Genomic DNA, 16,048 nt, shown 5'->3' with positions numbered 1-16,048 from the left:
CGATTTGTGCCACGTTTTGGTCTGGCCGCCCTAGCTTTCTTCCAACCTACTCCTACATCATGAAACATTGCACGTCGGGGTAGCCGGTGGTTGGGCATACGAAACACGTGTCCCAGCCATCTCAACTGATGAAGTTTCATTACATCCTCAGTTGTTCTGCCATCCTTACCTGGTACCCGTTTCCTAACAACTGCATTACTTACCCGGTGGTCCCAAGATATACAAGCGATGCTTCGAAGACTCCTATGATCGAATACTAGTAGTCTACGAATATCCTCTACCCTTACTGGCAATGTTCAACTGCCATAAAGTAGGACGGGACGAACTGCTGCGCAGTAAACCCGTCCTTTGATTGCTAGACGGATATCTCACCTACGCCAGGTTTCAAAAATGTGAAAACATAATGATGACGCAGTGAGGTCAATATGAATTTACCAAGGTAATTCAAAATTAGAGACTTGAATCCAACAGTCTACGAAGTTTAGATGTATATTGACTTAGTGAAGATGGGCCCTTAATTTTAAGTTATCTATACCATTTTCAGAAATTGATGTATGTACTCGTTAGTTTAACAGTTATGCAGTGTTTAGTAACCTTATTTTATGTACTACTGAGCATTTAGCTTGACTCTAAAAGAATGCACTTTTTTGTTTGCCTGTTGACTAAATTATTGTTGATATCTTGAGTTGTATGTTGGTTTAGCTATTCTCTTCAATCTTATTAGTTATATGAAATACGAGTAGTGTCTGGCTTACTGACCACTGTCAAACAATCTCGAATGGTAGCTTTCTGGAGTTAGATCAACAACCTTATAGTAGCAAACATAAGAGGTATCAGATTAGCGAATAAAATACCAAGCTTCCAACTAGGAGGTCGCACGTCAGAACGTTCATCTCAATACTTTCGCTCGGTCAGTGAGATAGCATCAATAATCCTTACATGAACAGCGAGGATCGAAACCAAATTAAGTGCTTGATAATCGCTATATGGGTTGAAATTATATCATTTTGGGTCTATAAACCAATCGCTTTATCAAACCTATTTATCTACGTATTTTATAATGCACAATAGTTCTCATAAATCAAATTAACCAGCCTAATAGAGACCACCAAAACTTTAGAAAAAAAGGAAATCCATTAAAGTTGAGACCAAACGGTAGGACCGAGCAAACCTATTCATAATCAGCAAACGCCAACAAACTGACAGATTTCATTCCTTAACATCTAAAACAGATATTAGATAAATAATTGAAACAAAGACCTTCATCGAACACCAAGTTTTGTTGGTGTCACAATACAGCAAACCCTACAACGTAAATCCGAATACTTATTGAAGGTTTTGTGATTAGTTATTACAAGGACGAAAAATCTGTCCGGTGCTCTCTATTGACGAATACCACCTCCACATCGAAACCTTTTCAGTGTTTAGCTCAGTCGTGTTTTAAGATTAGGGTGTTCTATCATACCCACGAAATGGAAGTTGCGTCCAGGTTAAATACAAATAACTACATATATAATTACTATATGCCAACTAAGAGCATTATTTTGACGTGTAATACTATCCTTGAAAAACAAATATGACGAAAACTTCCAGAAATAACCGAGATGCAAATAGCATTTGAAGTAATTGGTTGACGAATTTGATCGTATAGAATGAAAACGTCTTGGTTGGTGAAAACAAGATATTTGATATCACAATTTGCTGACTGACTTTAAATAGACCTTTAAAGAACAGTCACCAGTCACACCTCCTAACGTTTCTCCACTGCCTTGTCGACTAGACCTATAAGTCAAAGGTTCGAGAAGTGGCCCCTTAAGTAAAACACCTGCTTCGGTTTGGGCGCTCGAGCAGTATTTCAGCCCCTACACAAACCGGATGATGAAGTGCGGCGCATATATATATATATATATATATATGCATATATATATATATATATGGTTTCTTGTAGTACTAATGTTTATGCGTTTAAATAAATAAATGAAGGATCAGATGAAGCAGGTGAACCTCTGGTATAACTAACTTACTGCTCTAATCACGCCTGCGATTTTTGTCTTGATTGTAATACATTCCTTTTCTTGTTAACTTTCTGCATCGTCAAGTGTAGCAACCTGAGATCATGCACTGGGGTTTAAAAAACCCAGCAAATCATAAAGAATATTTGACATAGAATGAAACATTTAGTTAAAAAACAGAAAACAGTTTAAGGGAGAACTTTGTTGCAGTGTAAGCCAAAAGACTACACATCAACATCATATTTCTGATCTACTTTAAATAACACAACAGTCAAATAAATTCATACAAATCAAATACTCAACCTTGTCGAAATAAATTAAAAAGCTTGTAAGTTAGCAACCGCGCCAACTGGTTGAAATCAAAAACAATACAACAAAATGGGCAACACGATATTATTTTACAGAAGATTGCGCATAGAAGAGATAAAAAACAAATCATTAAATCATAAGGTTAATGGAGCTTTTAGTATATTTTTGCTCAAAACTGAATCCTAGAAATAATTGAATTTCAGCATATATATATATATATATATATATATATATATATATATATATATATATGGAGAGCATGAGAAGGATATAGTTGGATGATTCGATGATCAAACATATGAAGTAAAATAACATAGTACAATTATATTCATGAGTGGACGAGTGGAATGAAGGTCGTAAGCATTTTATCGAGGAGAGAAAAACGATATATTTTAGTTACACAAACGGCTCCAATAAATCATTAAACAATAATGTAGATTAAAAATTTGTATGACCCATAGTTATGTAAATCCGATGCAAGTAAGGAAGTATTTAGCATACTGGGTAAAAATAATATAGCATGTGACAGTTTGATTCGAGATCTGAAGGTCAATTAAGTTCTTCAACAGAAATTACAGCAACCCGTATGCGTAAAAATGTGACCAATATGACTACAAAGCAAAATCATTAGTTGAAAGAGACTGAACACGCAAGATAATGACATTAAAGACTGGAGGATTGGAGAAACATGTGATATACCCACGTAATAGGAAAATATTGAGTGGATGAATCAGGACTATCTACAACACTGTCTTTGTTGTGTAGGCGAATCGTTTGGCGTAAGCTGTTGTCCCCCAGAAGGTCTAGATGGCTCTGCATGACTAAGTAACTCCCGAGCTAAAATAAACCAAGGATCACAAGCAAGTTTACAAGGGGAGATAAGTCACACTGATTTAAAATGGAATCATTTATCAAAGTGAGACTAACATACAAACAAAAAGTTGTAATTTTCTGCACAAAATTCCTCTATTGAGGCATCTAAAAAACTCAACCTTAGCTTATAATGCACTTTACTTTCGACTGCTAAATGATCTTGAAGTAATTGTCTAAATCATCTATAACCAAAACATCAATAGCAAATATGTGATTTGTCCGAGTCAAGATTAATGCCATATGAACGTCGAAACATTAAAGGAATCATAAAAACCTAGAGGATAAAAAATATACCTCAGTTAAACATCTGATATTGGAAAAATAATACATTACAAATGAGATGAAACTGTTATTCACCGAAACTTCACGGAAACACTATATTCTCATGTGGATCTTCGTAACCTTGACATTCAGCTATATATTATTATCGATAGTTAACAATATTATCCGGCCCCTCAAACTCGAGACAGTGCTGTTACGTTCGAACCAGAAGTCCAGTGAAAGTTCGGCCCTTCAACTACTAAAGTAATCATGCTCAGCGACAATATAAGGAAAAGAATATCGACTGAAAAGACAACGGAAAACTTTAAAGAAAAGAATGGGAAAAGATTAAAATAACCTGTCTAAAAGCAGATCATTGATCGATATCAAAATTATGTGTAAGAAGAGATAACATCCAAACGTTGTTCAAAATTTCTGTAAACATCTTTATCAGTACTAGATTAAGCGTATTATCGAATAATCAGTAACCAGTTTATAGATTCCACTACTTAAATTTCAGCTAAAATCAAAATTGTGCATTTTTTTTAACCGTGATATTAAGCTTGAGCAAACTAAACTGATGTAAATGGGAATCAAACTCCACCTGTAGCTCTTATAGGGTTACTGACAGTCACAAGTCCGAGTAAAGGAGGGTTGGGCATGGGGTAAGCAACTCAATACCGATGAAAACAACCTTGCTAACAATACGACGACCAGAATAAACAATTTAAACTCTGTCCTCCGAGTTGAACGATATTCTTTCAAAAAAAATTATGACACCTCATGGTGGAAACCGAGACTCTTCGGAAGTCACGAGGTCTATGCTTCTTCTAACAACCACAGAAACAATTAATATAAGTACGTGGGATATTCGGACAATGTGGGAGACCGGGAGGACCAATCAATTAGCTGCGGAAATGAGGAGGTACAACTTGACGGTGCTCGAAATCAGTGAAACCGATAGGACCCAAGCTAAACGAAAACGATTAGATTAGGGAGATGCTATCGTACTCTGGTAACGGAAAGGAAAATGCTCCACACACTCAGGGAGTTGCTCTGATGCTGTCCAAATAAGCACGTGAAGCATTTATACGATGGGAATCTTATGGACCCAGAATCATCAAAGCGTCTTTCAAAAGAAAGAAGAAGGGAATCACAATGTATGTTATCCAATGTTATGCACTCACCAATGATAACAACGAAGACGATAAAGATGAGTTCTACGAGGTGCTGCAATCGACCATAGTGAATTGCCCAGGAAAGGACCTGAACATCCTCATGGGAGATCTAAACGCCAAAGTCGTAACGGACGACACTGGTTATGAAGATATCATGGGACCAAATGGACTGACTGAGAGAAAGGAACGAGAATGGTGATAGATTTGCAAATCTATGTGCACGCAACAAAATGGTTATAGGTGGCACTATCTTCCCACACAAACGCATACACAAAGCTACATAGATTTCACCAGATCACACTACAGAGAACCAGATAGATATTTGTATCAACAAAAAATTCCGAAGGACAATGGAAGACGTGAGAACCAGGGGAGCAGCTGACATAGCTTCGGATCACCATCTAGTGATTGTTGAGATGAAACTGAAGCTAAAGAAGCACTGGACAACTGGAGGAACAGCATTACAAAGATTCAATACAGTCTTCCTACGAGATACTAACAAACTCGACGAATTCAAGAAAGCTCTAAACAACCAGTTCCAAGGCTTACAAGATCTACTGAAAGAAACCACGACGGAGGACAACTGGAAAGGGATCAAAGAAACACTAACTTCAACGTGTCTATAGGTTCTTGACAGCAAGCACCATCATCATAAGGAAATGGATCTCTAACGAAACCTTGGACAAGACTTAAGAAGGGAAGGATAAAAAGACAGCAATTAACAACAGCCGAACAAGAGCATAGAAATCCAAAGCATAAGCTGAATACACAGAACCAAACAAGGGAAAAGTGAGGATTAGAGCTGACAATCGGAAATACGTAGAAGAGCTAGCGACGACAGCGGAAAAAACCACAACAGAAGGAAATATGAAACAACTATGACACGACGAAGAAAGTAGCAGGGAAATCTAGTAAACCAGAGCGATCAGTCAAGGACAAAGAAGACAAGCTAATCACTGGGATTTAAAGACAGAGGAACAGGTGAGTCAGTCAAGCACTTTGGAGCTCTTGAACCGACCAGCCACACCAATACCACAGGACGTCGATTCCCCACACACAGACCTGCCTATTGATGTCACTCCACCAACGATCAAAGGAATTAACTGTGACCATCAGAAAAATTAAGAGTGAAAAAACAGCAGGATCTGACAATCTAATAGTCGAACCACTGAAATCACATATACAGGAAACTGCAAACATATTCCACGTTCTATTCAGGAAGATTTGAGAGGGAGAACAAGTACAACCGGCAGACTGAAAAGAAGGATACCTCATCAAGATACCAAAGAAGGATCTCAGTAAGTGTGAGAACTGTCCCCAAATGCCCTGGTACGGCCGAGAGTGGGGAGAGTCCACTCTCCCTCTCGAAATGCTCTCACATGGCCAGCGAATATATAGCCTCTGCCAGGGAAGTCCTACTCACTGCCTTCTCGTGGCGTCACTGTTGTTTACGAAAGTGAGAGGACGAAAAGCGAATGTCCGGCACTTTAACCGGGTTGGTGGACACGGAGGGTCCACCTAGGGGAGTTGGAAAACCCTGATTCCAAACCAATGGTGCACATGGGCTCCAGTATGCTGATGGAACGAATGGCGAATGAACCTGTTGTTGGTCACCGGCTACCATGGGACTGCATCTCCTCACGATGCTCCACTGCCTTGTGGATCAGACCTTTAGGTCAAAGGCTCCGAGTGTGGGCCCTTAGGAAAACTACCCGCTTCGGTTTGGACACCCGGGCAGTATCACGGCCCACACACAAATGACATGAAATGACGCACTACACTAACTACACTGCTCTCGTTCCTAATAGAAGAAAGACATTTTACATTATTATTATTATTACCATTATTATTATTATTATTATTTACTACGTCGCTAAATTGTGTATTCTTCCTTTCCAACTTATGCAGTAGTTCGCCCATGGTGGAAACTCTGTCCTATCTAAACGATCTCCAGTCACTGTCTGGTTGAAAGTGAATGCTTCCACCGATTACGAATACTGAAGCAGTCTTTCTGAAACCACGTACGCCGTTCAAGCTGGCTTCCTTCAACGTTCGCACACTAATGCAGATCGGACAACAGATGGGGCTGGCTATGTCTTTAGAAAGTCTTAATGTTGATGTTGTTGGTCGCAGGACAGATAACGGGGACCGTTTGCTGCAACTGTGCACAGACCACAACCTGTTTCTGACTAGCACCAACTACTGTCACAGTCATCGCCGAAGTGCCACCTGGCGTCCTCCCTCTGCATCTCAAGCCTGGACTCAGATTGATCACATCGCGATCAGCTACCGCTGGCGTGGTTGTGTACAAGACTGCCGCTCCTTTTGGAGTACCTATCTGGAGTCTGATCATGCCCTGGTCTGCGCCAATCTCACCTTACTTTTCAGTGGCCGAAGGATTGACCACCACCAACGGATCGATGTTAGTAAACTGGCTGCAACTTCTGTTGCAAGTAAGTATCGAGCGGAGCTAGCCTCTAGGCTAGCTACCATCCCACCGAAAAGTATAGATGAGCATGGGTTGTAATTGCATGACGCCATGAAAACGACGAGTAAAGTCGCTTGCGGCTTCGCGAAACGTCCAGCTTATAAGCACTGGGTTTCTTCTGGCTCCTTACAACTCATCGAAGCCCGTCAGTCTACTCCGGGTGACCGTGATTTTGACCACAAACGAAGGCTGTTACGTAATGAAATTGGGCAAAGCTTGCGTAAGAACCGAGAAGCCTGGTGGTCGGAGCGTGCTAATGAGACGGAAGCAGCAGCTGCATCTGATAACTACCGGAGGCTCTTCCATTTCAACCGAGCCATTGGCAGCAAGAAATCTGGTGTGAGCGAAACAATCTGTGAGGATGACGGGATGCCAATCACTAACATCTCTCGACGTCTTGGACGATGGGCGGAATTTTTCGAAGGGCAGTTCAACTGGCCTGCTGCTCCGGCAACATCGATCAGACTGTCCTGCCCTCCATGGCCGGTGACGACTGCCCCACCAAATGAGGGGGAAGTCCGCAAGGAACTCCAACTCTTAAAGCGCTACAAATCACCGAGCCCAGATGACTTACCTCTGGCTCTTTTTAAAGATGATGTTGACTTTCTGGTTAAGGAACTGACTGTGTTCTTTAAAAAGGTCTGGAAGCTAGAGAGTGTTTCAACGTCATGAAATGAGTCGATGGTTGTTCCTATCTTTAAAAAGGGTTCACGTCGTTCCTGTAACAACTATCGGGGGATAAGTCTATTTCCGATTGAGTCCAAACTATTGGCTTCTGTCATTCTTCGTAGGTTGTTTAAAACCCCAGAAAGATTGACTCGCGAGGAGCAGGCTGGTTTCCGTTCTGGTCGAGGATGCATTGATCATATCTTCACCCTCCGCCAAATGTCAGAACACCGTCATACTTATCACAAGGCCAACAATCGTAGTGTTTATTGACATCAGGGCCGTCTTCGATTCGTTGGACAGGACTGTTCTCTGGGATTGTCTATTGAAGAAGGGTGTGCCTGGGAAGTTTATTAACATATTAAAGGCCCTATATACAAGCACCTCAGGTAGAATGAGGGCATACAACCACCTCTCCCCATTGTTCCATTCAAACAGTGAGGTTAGACAGGGTTGCCCAATCTCACCATTCCTCTTCAACTTTGCCATCGACGACACTCTGGAAACAGCTCTGGTGGATGTAAGTAATGGTGGTGTGGATCTGTTGCCTGAAGAAAGACTTCTCGACCTTGAGTATGCGGATAATATTGTCTTACTATGCGATAATGCCCAAGGCATGCAAACTATACTTAATCAGTTGGCAATCAGTGTCCGCAGGTACGGCATGTGCTTTGCACCCTCCAAGTGCAAAGTACTCCTACAAGACTGGCAGGATTCTCATCCTGTACTCACCCTGGATGGTGAGCAGATTGAAGTAGTTGAGAAGTTCGTGTATCTAGGTAGCTATATAAGTGCTGGTGGGGGCGTGAGTGATGAGATTGATGCACGTATAAGGAAAGCCAGAGCGGCTTATGCCAATCTGGGCCATCTTTGGCGCCTTCGTGATGTTAGTCTGGCTGTAAAAGGTCGGATCTACAACACATCGGTGAGAGCAGTCTTGCTCTATGCTTGTGAAACCTGGCCTCTCCGAGTTGAGGATGTTAGATGTCTCTCTGTGTTCGATCATCGTTGTCTCCGAAGGATTGCTGACATCCAGTGGCAACACCATGTTAGTAATGCAGAGGTTCGGCATCGTGTGTTCGGGCGCAGAGACGATAATTCAATTGGTGTCACCATCTTGAAGCACCGACTTCGGTGGCTTAGACATGTTTTACGAATGTCGTCCCAGAGACTTCCACGTCGTGCATTATTTGCCGACTCTGGGACTGGTTGGAAAAAGCGGAGAGGAGGTCAGTGTATGACATGGTGTCGTGGTATGAAAGAGAGCTGCAAAGGGCTAGCTTCTGTTGGCCCTTCACGACTCCTTGGTTGGGGTCCGAGAGATGGTGCAACACAGTGGCTAGAGACGTTATCAGATATGGCTCAGAATAGAAGCCAGTGGCGATCCTGCTGCAACCTTCTTTTACTTTCTTCATAAAGAGTGGTTCTAACTTTCTTAACTGAAAGAGTTTTCTGGTTGTACATTTTAGTCCGCCCTATCTTTTCATCCCTTCTCTTCCTACTTTCATTATTTTGTGTGGCGCATATGTATCTGGTGCCATTTTGTACCAATATATATGTGTTTAAATAAATAAAATAAATAAGTGTGAGAACTACAGAGGAATCACACTACTATCGGTACTAGGAAACGTTTTCAACAGTGTTGCTGAACCGAATGAAATATTCAGTAGACGTTCAACTTCGAGATCAACAGACTGGTTTCCGAAAGGATAGGTCGTGCACACAAAAAATCGAGACCCTATGGATCATCCTTGAACAATCAATTGGATGGGACTCGTCATTATACACTGACTTCATAGACTTTGAGAAGGCGTTTGACAGTGTGGATGGGGGAACCTTATGGAGCCTTTTTCGACACCAAGATGTGAGTAGCTGAGAAGATCGTCAAAATTATCATCCGTAATTCATACGACGGACTAGAGTGCAAAGTGGTGGATGGAGGACAGCTGAGATATGTATTCCATGTGTAAACCGGTGTCAGACAAGGCTGCTTACTCTTCCCTTTCTCTTTCTTCTGGCAATAGACTGGATTATGAAGACCTCTACACCTGACGGGAGCCACGGAATACAATAGACAATACGGATGCAACTAGACGATTTGCACTTCGAACATGATCGGACCCTTCTATTCCATACAAATCAACAAATATAGGTCAAGACAACCAGTGTGGCAGAAGCTTCTGCATCAGTAGGCCTCGACATACACAAAGTAAAAAGCAAGATCCTCAAATACAACACAGAGTACACCAACACAATCACACTTGATGGAGGGACTCTGGAAGATATGGAGACTTTCACTTATCTAGGCAACATAATTGGTGAACGCGGAGGATATGATGCGGACGTAACGGTGAGGACTGCCAAAGCAAGGACAGCATTCCTACAGTTGAACATATTGAACTCAAAACAACCGTCAACCAATATCAAAATGAGAATCTTTAATACGAACTTTAAGACAGTTTTACTGTACGGAGCTGAAACTTGCAGAACTACCACAACCATCATCAAGAGGTACAAGTATTCATAAACAATTGTCTACACAAGAGACTCAATGTCCATTGGTCGGATACCACCAGCAACAACCTACTGTTGGAGAGAACAAACCAGCTTTTAGTTGAAGAGGAAATTAGGGGAAAACGATGGAAGCGGAAAGGACACACATTACGGAAATCACTAAACTACATCACGAAGCAAGCGCCAACTTGGAATCCTGGAGTGAAACGGAAAAGAGGATGGTCAACGAACACACTGAGTCAAGGATTAGAAGCACATATGAAAAGAATGAATAGCAACTGGAAAAGATCGCCCAGGACAGTTGGGTGGAGAATGTTGGTGGGCCGCCTATGCTCTGTCACGAGGGGTAACAGGCAAAAGTAAATACGTAAAATGCAAATCTAACCCCATGATATACAACATGTTCACACAAACCTATGAAAATTACCTATGGCAGTGAATAATTCGGAGACATTAGTTGAAATCTTGGCTGACGTCTCCATAAATAGTAATCTATTTTTATCGGCGTATTCTTGTGCTTCCTAAAAAATAACAACAAAAAACTAATTAGAAACTTTTAAAATACAGAATACTAAACAAAATCAGGACTTGTTAAAAGCCCAAACTTCAGAAAACCCTTTAAAAAATGGAGCCTCTTAGAAACATTGTTGTACTGCGCTTGTAAAGTATGTTGAATCAGGAAAGCCTAAAACAAAAATAAACCTAACGTGTATGTATGCTTGGCGACACAACAGTTCCAACATGTCAATGCTGACAGAAAGTGGACAGCTCAAAAAGCTTACGTATATACCAAAAAGTGTTCACAACTTTTCCGAGTTACATTAAAATTTTCAGATTATAAACTTATGACAATTGAAATTCTGCAAATTTAATAACTACAAGACTGAATATTTTAAAACCATGCCTGAAGATAAGAGAACAACACCAGATTTATGAAACTGGGAAGAACATATATACGTTATGTATGAAAAAAGCTCGAACCACATTTTTAAGGATAATAGCGATTTGATGACCGTGAAAATCCATGAGACGGGAAAGATATTTACATTTTTAAAAACGTTTCGCTTACTTAATCTTATACCTACGTTTTTCTAGTATCCACTACTACCACCAACAGCAAATGTTATGTCTTCAACAGCTGCTTGGACGTTTTCTTATTTTGTAACAGCTATCAACTATATGAGCTTGGGTGCAATAAACATGCAGGTGGAAAAGTTACTTAATAGTGAACTTGAAGAGTATAAAATTTTTTATGAATAAACTACATGACTTTTGAACTTCCGCCTCAAAATCAATTCAAGAACTGTTTAGTCTCCAAATACGGTGGCGAGTGAAGCTCCTGAACTCCAATTGAACTAGGGAAAAATATCAAGGAATAACAGATGACCGTGATGTTAGGACTGACCCTTTATCACTTATAATTTTTAACCATTGATTTCTGTCATATGATTTATCAAACAAGGCAAACCTATAAAATCTTTCACGACTGGTCAGTGAGTGCGTTATTAAGCAATATTTCTTGATACGACCAGGCCTAGCTGTTTCTCAACATAATCATACTTTGCTTGTCATTTCTCATGTTGGCGAATGGTCACTCATCATATACAACATGCAAACGTACACTGACTTGTTCTTCTTGCAGTCACATTTTGCAATCCTAGGAAGACAAGTGAGTACTGTAACTCGAACAAACTTTTCATTCCCTACACCATATATTACAGATACAAAGCAGTAACGTAAGTTTCCGCAAAGTACTATAATTTTAATTCTCAGATATCTTATCGGTAGCACATGTTAACAAATGCCTTCCGCAATTACTATCACGTCCTGAAGCACAAGTGTACTCACTACTGCCATATGCCACTAGTCAATTCGTTAGCCTCACGGTGGCATTTAATTTTAAAAATCGAGACCCTGTAATAGATTCCAGTTGAAGGGAGAGAACCTAACAAACATAGTTAATTACTAGGAATTAACTTCTGAATGCAGAACAAAGTTATAGAACGTAGTACAACTGTCGACCCAAGTCACCATACGCTACATCAGCATTCCAAGATGAGGTCAACTTTAATCCAAAGAACGAGAAACTTAAATCGACTCCATACTGAGATGAAACAAACAAGAAGACTAGCAAATAAACGGAACAAACTGGATCGATTGTATTAGTGTTAAAGAGAATAGTTGGAGTGAAATAAAGGGATATAAGTACTCAAACTCAAGATTCTCTATGTGCATGGACTTACGCTACACCAAATACCTGTAAAATCGTATGAATTATTTTGGTAAGCAGTGTTTAGATACTTAAGGTACTAACTTGGTGAAAAACTCATGCAAGTTAGGGGTCTGAACACATTACCTCGAACGAAACAGCTCGCTGTCCTTCGAGATCCACTTTGTTTCCTGCAAGTGCAATCACCCCACTAGTATTTGCTTTCTCTTGAAGTTCATTAATCCAGGATTTTGCACGTTCGAATGAGTTCTGGTTAGTAATATCGTAAACGACAACGGCTGCCTGGGCTCCTCTGTAGTACATAGGGGCCAAACTATGATAACGCTCTTGTCCTGAATGTAAAGGAAATGTTAGGTTTCAATAGCCAATGCAGAAAATTATGGCTAGTTAAACATATATGTGGATATTAACATTTGGTTATTTACATAGCCAACTACTATATGTAAGGTCACAGGTTCAAGTCCTAGGTCCACTAAGCTACTTACTATAAGCTGATGGTATTAAAATCTAACCCGAAACAAGTTACTACATAGCTAGAACTACTTACCGAGCATAAACAATTTAGCCATGCTTTAAGCTACACTTTATGTTAAAGCCAGTGGTAATACCTGTTTTCCCCGATTGATACAAATGAGGTGGAGTTCGGATCCACGACCTACTGGCTGAAAGGTGATTGCTTCCATATCACTATTCTACGATTAAATTTGACACTTGGGAAACAAGCGTGGCTTTCAAGGTGTGCTTCGGTGCCTCACAGTTGAATCTGAATGGTAGAATCAGTCTGATAATTCAATTTCGTCGTAATATAAAAAAAAAATGGATGTTTCAATAATTTGACGTCTGGTTTCTACGTGCAGCGAGTGAAGGCAAACGAAGAACATATTTTGACGTTATTCACCTTATTTCTTTGAATAAGGGATTTGATAAGCTAAGACAGATACGTCTTGTGTTGATTTCAAATAACTTGTTTTAGTGAACAGAAATCCTGAGACGTTCAGCGTAAAGGAAATCTCCCAGAAAGATAAAGATACGAGTAGCTCGTCAGAACTAACGCCGACAGGTAGGCAGGGTGGGAAAGTAGACCAGCTGAGCTGTCACCGTCACACTAACTATCCTCCTCATTATAAATATCTGACACCAACTACATCTGCCATCAGTTAGAAAAACAGGACCTCAGAAATCAGTGTGGGCTATACAGATGTGAGCAGAAATACCAAGACACAAACCTAGTATTAGAGTACTGAAGTGATACAACTGTATATATCTACTGATTATAAATATCATTGATCATGAGGCAGTGTGACCTACTTAATTTCTAAAAGATCAGGATTTGAAATACTCAACTGTTAGTACAAATCACAACCATGATACTTATACAGGCAATGCAGAAATTAGTAACTCCATACATAAACAAGTAACTAAGGTTGCATTTCTATTTGCCATCCATTCTAGTCAAATGCTTCCAATGTTTGAAAATAATGTAGATTAATTAGAGCCACTGACAACTTAATTCTTTCCCTTGTTAACGAATGAAAAGTCTCACCGTAACGGTTTGGAGAGTACACTGTTTGGATAACTCACTTTTCATATTATCCTTAACTCCTTTACGGTCCTTTGACAGCGTAATGGTACTCCATACATAAACTACCCTATATGAATAGACACTAAAGAGTACTAAACGGTCACGAAACAAAACGACCTCACGGATCTAATAACAAGACTATGGTCTATAAATTGATATATCCTTTATTTTCTATTTACTTCAGGATACGGAAACTGAAAGGACAGGAATTTTGTTCAAAAGCCAAGAAAGGACCCCATATATAATGAACAAAAACTTCCCAGATGGCAACCAACTCTTGTGACCTACTCCCGAGAACATCTAAGCCTAATTTACTCATCTAAGTAGAGGTTTAAACACATACGGAAGGGTACTAGGAATCGATTAACAGGTTTCTTGGCTTATCCGCAAAGCAAACCATCCGACTTCTGGAGCGTAATGTGCCAGTGACAGACTGAACACTGCCAGAACCCTAGAGTAGACACTAATTCAGCAATCACACAGCAGTTGGCTTCCTAATTTATCATTTGAGAACTGAAAAACAACTAACCAGCAGTATCCCAAATCTCGAACTTTACGGTCGCTGGTGGGTCATTCAGGACGATCGTTTGTGTCAAATAAGCAGCTAAACAATTAAACCAAGTATTAGAAACCAACCCCCAATAGTAGCCTCTTGGTACTCGCTAAACTGACACTTTACGAGTCTCAGGACTATGCTTGATTTTCCAACAGCTGATTCTCCAAGTATCACCAGCTTATGGGAACTTCTATTTGCCATCCTCAAAGACCAAAAAATACTTTGAAAACAACCTAAAACTGTTCATATAGTTGAAAACAAGGATAATATCAACAAACCAACGTCGAATAATTAAGCTGAAAGACGGGGTGAATAACAGCAGTTCCGTTGGCAAAATATTAAGCCGCCAAAAGGTACAGACCAATGCGTTAAAACAGATGGTACAAATTGTTCTGAATGAAATACGAGAAACTTCCGCCTAATTTGCTTCTTTATCTAATGGCAGTAGATCAAAGATGAATACGTGTAAGAATATGGGTATATTTAAAGGTAAAAAGATAAATCTCAGTAAACTATGATTAGATACTGTCCTGAGTCTCCTTAAAGGACTCGAAGAAAGTCGCTTAAACCACCCCAGCCAAAAGCAAATTCCATAACTTGACTATTTATAAAGAGTCAAAGATGACCCTGCAGTCCATTCAGCTGGGTTGTGTCTGGGTTTCACTTTCGAAGTTTGTTTAGGGACTGAACTTAAGTAGGTATTTAAGTGAGCTCACGGCAGAGTTTAGGACGCCTTAATTAATTGTAAGGTCATCTTTGAGTTTAGTTTTAATGTACCCACCTAGCTGAAGGTGCTCAGCCATGCATCCACACCAGATCACTAGTGGGAATGCTGTGTTCAACATCTGCAACCGTCAGCCAGTTACATCTAAATATATTGATAGCCCATCAAATATATATATTCTAACCTCCTTACTTCTGACTTTTGATTTCACTGAGTAGGTGTTACTGGTATAAATGTTTTCGAACTAGAAATATTCGTGACATCTTCATTGGTGAGCCCAACGTGATCTAGTACATCAAATTGTGGACTGTGAATCTGTTCCATTTTTGGAACTTTATATACCATTGCTTTATTTTACTTTTTATATATTGTGATTTTTCTCCTCGCTCATTCCTGTACTTCATATTTGCATGATGGAACAGACACCTAAACTACTTAAGTTCGAGACTATGACTCCACCTTCATTTCCGCTAATACCCTTCTAGACGGACAACATCGAAACCTGTTTCTGCTACGCAGAGGCGGACTGCTTCGAGCACGGTGTGAACGATCCCCGTGCACAATTCCTCACGGTAGTAAATGCATTACCGCGCGAATTCAACAGGCAAGTCACACCTAGTATGTTTACTAGTGATGTTTCGGAACCTTACGAAAC

The 16,048-nt window shown here is 40.1% G+C and overlaps 1 protein-coding gene across 2 annotated transcripts; it reads right to left on the bottom strand.

Moving 5' to 3' along the window:
* Nucleotides 1-2,196: 2,196 nt before the first annotated feature.
* Nucleotides 2,197-15,043, bottom strand: Smp_040570.1 (putative rab5; the record flags this gene model as incomplete). Of its 2 annotated transcripts, none has more annotated exons than XM_018795105.1 (6): nucleotides 2,197-3,158; nucleotides 10,729-10,822; nucleotides 12,658-12,863; nucleotides 14,643-14,717; nucleotides 14,750-14,908; nucleotides 14,948-15,043. In XM_018795105.1, the coding sequence occupies 5 exons, from the start codon at nucleotides 14,868-14,870 to the stop codon at nucleotides 3,058-3,060; spliced, it is 597 nt and encodes a 198-aa protein (XP_018649452.1). In that variant the 3' UTR covers nucleotides 2,197-3,057. The 2 variants fall into 2 exon arrangements, with proteins under 2 accessions (XP_018649452.1, XP_018649451.1); XM_018795106.1 differs by lacking the exons at nucleotides 2,197-3,158; nucleotides 14,948-15,043 and adding exons at nucleotides 3,227-3,299; nucleotides 3,336-3,468 and having other exon boundaries at nucleotides 14,750-14,870.
* Nucleotides 15,044-16,048: the final 1,005 nt, after the last annotated feature.

Source organism: Schistosoma mansoni, chromosome 1 (genome assembly GCF_000237925.1).
Source record: "Schistosoma mansoni strain Puerto Rico chromosome 1, complete genome".
Lineage (NCBI taxonomy): Eukaryota > Metazoa > Platyhelminthes > Trematoda > Strigeidida > Schistosomatidae > Schistosoma > Schistosoma mansoni.
Note: the sequence above shows the minus strand (reverse complement) of the source record. Positions and strands in the feature narration are given on the sequence as shown.